This window comes from Acomys minous (genome assembly GCF_964271855.1).
Source record: "Acomys minous genome assembly, chromosome: 5".
Taxonomy (NCBI): domain Eukaryota; kingdom Metazoa; phylum Chordata; class Mammalia; order Rodentia; family Muridae; genus Acomys; species Acomys minous.
Genome location: NC_140494.1, coordinates 78,586,170 through 78,592,169, shown reverse-complemented (window position 1 = coordinate 78,592,169; position 6,000 = coordinate 78,586,170). Strand labels below are relative to the sequence as shown.

General features: G+C 48.6%; 1 protein-coding gene across 4 annotated transcripts in view; it reads left to right on the top strand.

Moving 5' to 3' along the window:
- Positions 1–772: 772 nt before the first annotated feature.
- The window catches only part of DEUP1 (deuterosome assembly protein 1), a 62,159-nt gene continuing 56,931 nt past the window's right edge, over positions 773–6,000 (top strand). For 3 of the 4 annotated variants that reach the window (XM_084781541.1, XM_084781539.1, XM_084781542.1), the window contains exons 1-2: positions 773–940; positions 2,419–2,491. In XM_084781541.1, coding sequence (XP_084637667.1) covers positions 2,463–2,491 — 29 coding nt within the window. In that variant the 5' untranslated portion in view covers positions 773–940; positions 2,419–2,462. Of the gene's footprint in view, positions 941–1,158; positions 1,341–2,418; positions 2,492–6,000 lie in introns of those variants that run through there. The other variant, XM_084781540.1, reaches the window with a different exon arrangement.

The window sequence follows — 6,000 nt, the reverse complement described above, 5'->3', positions numbered from 1 at the left end:
TCAGGAGGCAGAGACAAGTGGATCTCTGAGTTTGAGGCCAGCCTGGTCTACTGAGCTAGTTCCAGGATAACCAGGGCTACACAGAAAAACCCTATCTGATAGACTGATAGATAGATAGATAGATAGATAGATAGATAGATGATTGCATTTCTTGTCAGAAAAAAATATTGTGTATTTCAATGTAGGCAAGAATAAAGGATATGACTAGCATTCTCAGAACAACGAAGTTTCCAGAAAAGATAAAATAACCAGGCTTCACCCCGTCCCTGTCAGAATCGGGCAGCACTAATCAGAAGTAGCACCTGGAATTACTCCACACGACTCATCTGAGAACCGGGCAGCCCTGGGTGGAGGACTGTGGGTCGGATTAAAATTGACGGCCACGTTAAAGTAGTAAAGTGAGGTGAATGACGAAAGGAGAATCCAAATGAGAGAGTTTGAGAACCAGCAATCAATCAAGTGGACATGTTGAGAAACACCTATGTTCCTAAAGTAAATTCAGTAACATCCCCCAACTCAAGTGCTTAGAAAGTTCTCTTGCCGTCACACCTATGTGTGTAGGTGTGATATGTGTGTGTGTGTAACATTACATGTATCAGTGTATGTGTGATTTCTATATAGTGTGTGTAGTGTGTGTGTGTGTGTAATTTCCAGTTTATACTGTCATTTCCTCGGTGAAATCAACAGAGTCAGAGTGAGATTCTGTCACCAATTATTGTTGGAATGTGGCTGAAAAGGGAAAGAATTTGGAATCAGTTACCGAGGACCCGGCTTGGCTCCCACCATTAGAAGCGACTCCCCTAGCCCCAGTACAGTCTGATCCACCTAACAGGCAGTTTCCCAAGGACGCTGCGAGCTGTGTGGAAGAGGGGTTCAAATGATGCGAATACAGTGACCGCGCGGGGTGAGCCTACCAGATTCCCAGCTGGAAGTCACTAAGGTGAATTGAAAGAGTCTTTGCCTGGAGTTTTTCCTTCCTAGTGCCTAGTCTAGTCTGGGAATAAGGTCAAGGTCTAGGGTTAGGAATCCCAGTCTCGGCTGCGTTCCTGGCGGCCTACAGCAGCCCACTGGCTCTCCTATTGGGCAGTGTCTTCCCGCGCTTCTCTCGCGCCTCACGGAGCCGCAGCTAGCCGGGATGGGCGGATCTAAGGAGGCCTCGGACTAGGGACTGACCGCGCTAGGGCTAGAGAGTTCCCGCTTTGGGGGAAGCCGGTGTGTACGAGTCAAACCGCGTCTCCTTGGCAACCCCGTGGGGGACCGGCGGCCAATGGCGCTGGGCGAGAGCAGAGGGCAGGACCCGCGGCCCAGGCCGGCGCAGACTTCTCCAGAGAGCCCAGCAGGTAACAGGCGCAGTCCGTGGACCCAGGACCTGTGCCTTCCTTCAGCTGCAGCTGGCACGGGGATGGCAGGAACCACGTTCTGAGCAAACTCAGGAGCCGAGCTTCCAGCAAACGTAGAGCCCTGCCTCAGTTTCCCTCTTTTATTTATCTAAACTTTCTGATCTAGTTTTGCCTCTTATCGCCTCTAGTGTCTGCTCAACTGCTGCGATTCCTGAGGTGTGGAAACAAAGGGTGTGGCGATTCCTCTTCTCTGCTCCCTTCCTCCCTTGCTACCCTTCTTCTCCTCATCCTCTTCGCCCCCCTTCCACTCTCCCTCCTTTCTCCCCTTACCCGTTCCTCCTCTCTTTCCTCCTTCTCTTCGTCCTCTTCCTCCCCTCCTACTCTTTCTCAGGTACTTAATTGCTTCACACATTTCTTAGGAGGGTTAAATTCATTTAGCACTTTGTTCATTTATCCACAAGTTAGTCCACTGATGGGACAACAGTGCGTGCGTGCGTGTGTGTGTGTGTGTGTGTGTGTGTGTGTGTGTGTGTGTGTGTGTGTGTAGGTGGCAGAGCAGATGAGGGCATCTAATTGCACCTAACCAGCGCTGGGGTCCTCTATGCACTTTCTGCACTTCAATTGCTGGACCAGTTCCCCACCTCCTATTCTTAGACTTTTTCCTCCTAAATTTCATGCTTTGTGGGGCTCTTGAAAGGTCAACAAAGCCAATGAGAGAATGCACTCAAAGGCACGGGGACTCCCCTAAGAAGGAAACTGAGGGCTTCTAGACAGCACTCCTCCAAGCAGGAGTTAGGAACTGAGCAGGCCACATGGCAACCGGCACCTAGGTGCCACTGAATTAATGACGAATGATGCTGGTTTCAGCCGGTACCATGTATCTCAACCGAACACTGACGCAGTATTTCTGTTTGTGTGGGTGCTTCAAGCTAGTGAAGCCACCTTTGTGTGCTTGAATAAGCAAGTGTTTCGATGCTCAGAAAACCCATACTGAGTGGCTTGCCAACAGCAAAACTGTTATATCTTATATTGCTATGTGTACACGTTTTATAAAGCCGAGTAATTTCCCTCCTCACAGGTTAAATATCAAGAAGAGCAAGCCAGATGTAGAGGGCTCTTGGCATGGAGAAACAAGCCCACACCACAGCAGGGTGAGTTGGATCTGACTAGCTGATCTCTATGCCCAGAACTCTTTGATGTAGCTCAAGTTCTGAAGTGAACTGTGACAAGAAGGATGGGCTGATTGCTTTGGGTAAGTGGACTGGACTTAGGACGTATCCACTCAAGTGAGACTCTGTCTCTGCCCTGGAAGACAGTGCTTTTCAGCTTCCAGTGATGCTGCTGGCCTCCCAGGTTCGGGACTCAAGCTGGTCTCCTCGGCCCACACATGTCCACAGCCCAGCACTCCCTGGCCAGCTTGCTTTTCCTCCTGTAGTCAATGTTTCTCTGCTCCAGTTCTTAAGACTGGCCACGTTTTCTCCACATTTCAACACAGCCCACAATACATGTATTTCCACAGCACAGCAAGAATTGGGTATTTTCTATAAGGAATGGAATTCATAAAAGAGTCACTGTGTAGAAAATGGACCAAGTTCCTTCTCACAATTACCTGGGCCACCTCTTCTCTGGTGCCCACACCATGAAGATTTTACTAGCCATCTGGCCCCTGGCTGTACTCAACTTGGGGGCAGCAGAAGTACATCAGAGCCCGGTCTTCACTGTGACTGCTGCTGACACCAGGCACCACTGTAGGGGTCTCACTTCCCGTAATTGTGCTCGGGCTGTGACTCCGACATCGGGGAAAGGAAAGCAAAGCAGTGTAAACAAGGGCGACTACATTTTGAGCCCTACTTCCTGACTATAGAGGGATTCTCAACAAGAAAACAGACTATATTACAGTCTAGCTGAAGCTTCTGAAACACACACATACACACACACACACACACACACACACACACACGCATACACACACACACACACCACCACTACCACCACCACCACTACCACCACCACCACCACCATCACCAAATGCAGAGCCTTAAATAACATGAGATCATCTCTATGTCGGGATGAGTGGTTTCATCTCTAGGTCCAAAGCGGTTGCTTCGGCTCCAGCCATCATGGCTGTTTGCCTTCCATCATGGCAGTGCTCTCACAAAAGGGGGAAGGAAGGACAGGAAAGATTTTGCTTTCAGGCGTCTGATGTAGAGATGTCAGGCCTCGCTTGTGTTCACTAACATTGGCCAGAACCAAGTCTCAGTTGTAATAAAAGCTCAGAGATGTGGCAGCTGGCAGCAAGCATACACCCAGTTACCACTCAGAAATCCCATATATAGTTGGTGCTGGACTCAGCTCGCCTGATCGCTGGCGTGCCTGTGTGAAGCTGTAAACATTTAGTAGAAACCATCCTCTGATTTCTAATCTGGATCTTTCTTCACTCTGACACTGCTCATAAGTTCAAATTCACAGTTAGCTGTACACGGTACAGGCAGCCAGTCTCAGTCGCCACACTACAGGACACCGAGGAGCTGAGCTGTTGATGCTCAGCTCAGTAGGTTTATTCACTGTATTTTCAATCGTTGATTTTTTTTTTTCAGTATGCAATGGCCCTGTCCATCCATAGCCAACTACAGTGTAAGCTGAAGACCAAAAGGATGAGGAGTGGCCACTGCTGAGTCTGTAGACTCGCCCCACTGAGCCTCAGAGAGATGGAGAGCAGGGGACACGAACGTACCCCAAGAATAGTGGTCTGTGTAGGAGGCAGGATTTGAATCGAAATACAGCTGGTTCCAATCCATGAACGTTTTCTACACTGGAAGTCGCTCACGTCGAGGTGTGAGGGGCAGCCTGCCTAGAGTTTACAGCACAGCCAGGGCACACTAGTGTGACTGTGACAACAGGGGACAGTAAGGCAGTCTGGAAGACTGAGGCTTGAGCTTGTGTAGCAGCAGATCGTCTCAGCCCTGTGAATCTGAAGACCCGGTGGGTCCTCCGAGTTTCTGAAAGCCTGTCGGGTCCTCTGCGTTCATTCCTTGAAAACAAAGTGTGTTGTACTGAGTGTTAAGCCCTGAAATGCCAAGATTATTTAAAAACAGAACTGCTCCTTAGAGAACTTGGAACTTAGTGGGAGAGAGAGGTAGATTTTTTTCTGGTATAAGGTAGTTTCAGTTAGTTACAGAAGTTAATGTGGCACACCACCATTGTGCAGAAGGAGGGTCACTCATCCCGAGAGGCATGCGGCCATGGTCCCCAGAGCAGAGAGGCTACTGACTCTCATGCTGTTAAGAGACCAGTAAATGTGGGTCATTCTCCAGGGACTTGTTAGCAAGTTTATAAACATCTTTTTTTTTCAAGACAGGGTTTCTCTGTGTAACCCTGGCTGTCCTGGACTCACTTTGTAGACCAGGCTGGCCTCAAACTCACAGAGATCCGCCTGCCTCTGCCTCTGCCTCTGCCTCCTGAGTGCTGGGATTAAAGACATGCACCCACCACTGCCCGGCTTATAAACATGTTCTTGAAGCAATTGCTTTCAACAATATTTAGCACCTATTGAGAGCATATATAGCTCTAAAAACCACAAGAACACAAATATGTACCAGACACCCATAAGAAGAGAAAGATATGTGTACTATATACAAATTCATCTGCTTCTATGCATTACCAAAAACAATATAAGACAAACTCTGGTTGTGCCGGTGTCCACCCAGCTAGAAAAAAAACAAGAGCAGAGGAGATGTAGAACGAACACACGCTGAACTCAAGCCAGTGACAACAGCTGTCTGTCTGTCACGCCACAGTGACTGGAAGAGCATCTCACATGGGGAGGGTACACTGTCAGAAGTGATGTCAAAGACGGGCAGAGCAGCATAACCACCACGTGCAGAGGACCAGAGGAGAGGGAGTGAGGAATTCAAAACTGGGTAGAAGCAGAGTGATCTGGAAAGTGATGGAGTCTAGGACGAGCAGGGACGTGTGGGGCGTGCAGCCGTGGGGCAGTAGCTTCCTGACCAGGGTCTGCTCTGGAAGTCTTCTGAGGTTACACCTGAGACGCTGTTTTCACCTTCTAACATTGCTTAGCAAGGCTATGCACTGAGGTTAACAGGAGCGTTTGCTGTTGTTCCCCCCAAAACACGCAGTGTAACTGCCTTGGGCTCCTCTTCCTAAACCATTGTATGAGGAGTGACAACAGTGTGTACAAATGACAATGAATTGGAAACAGAATCGATCCAGCGAGCTCTGTCCATGTAAATGCCTTCCAACCCTTCTCAACAACATGGTAAATGAAAAACACAAACGTCTTATGTCCTACTTTGCATATTCAAGTTACATGCTCCTTAATGTGGTGCAAGAATAGGAAAACACTGGTTAGTCAACAAAACCACCAACTCATAAAGGACAGATGATCAGATTATCTACAAGGTTGGCATCCACACAGCTCAGAAAACTAGGTGAGCTCTGGGTGTGGCTCAGTGGTAGAGCACTCGCCCAGCAGTTGAAAGCTCTGGGTTCAAATCCTGGTCCTGCAAAGAAAAAGAGACTCAAGGTAGAATGTGAGACGTGAGTGGTGCTCTTGATCAGTGACCCAGAAATGTCCAGACCTCATTTCAAGCCAGTCTCAGGGGATCTATACACCTTCCCTTAGAGTGGCAAAATTGAATGA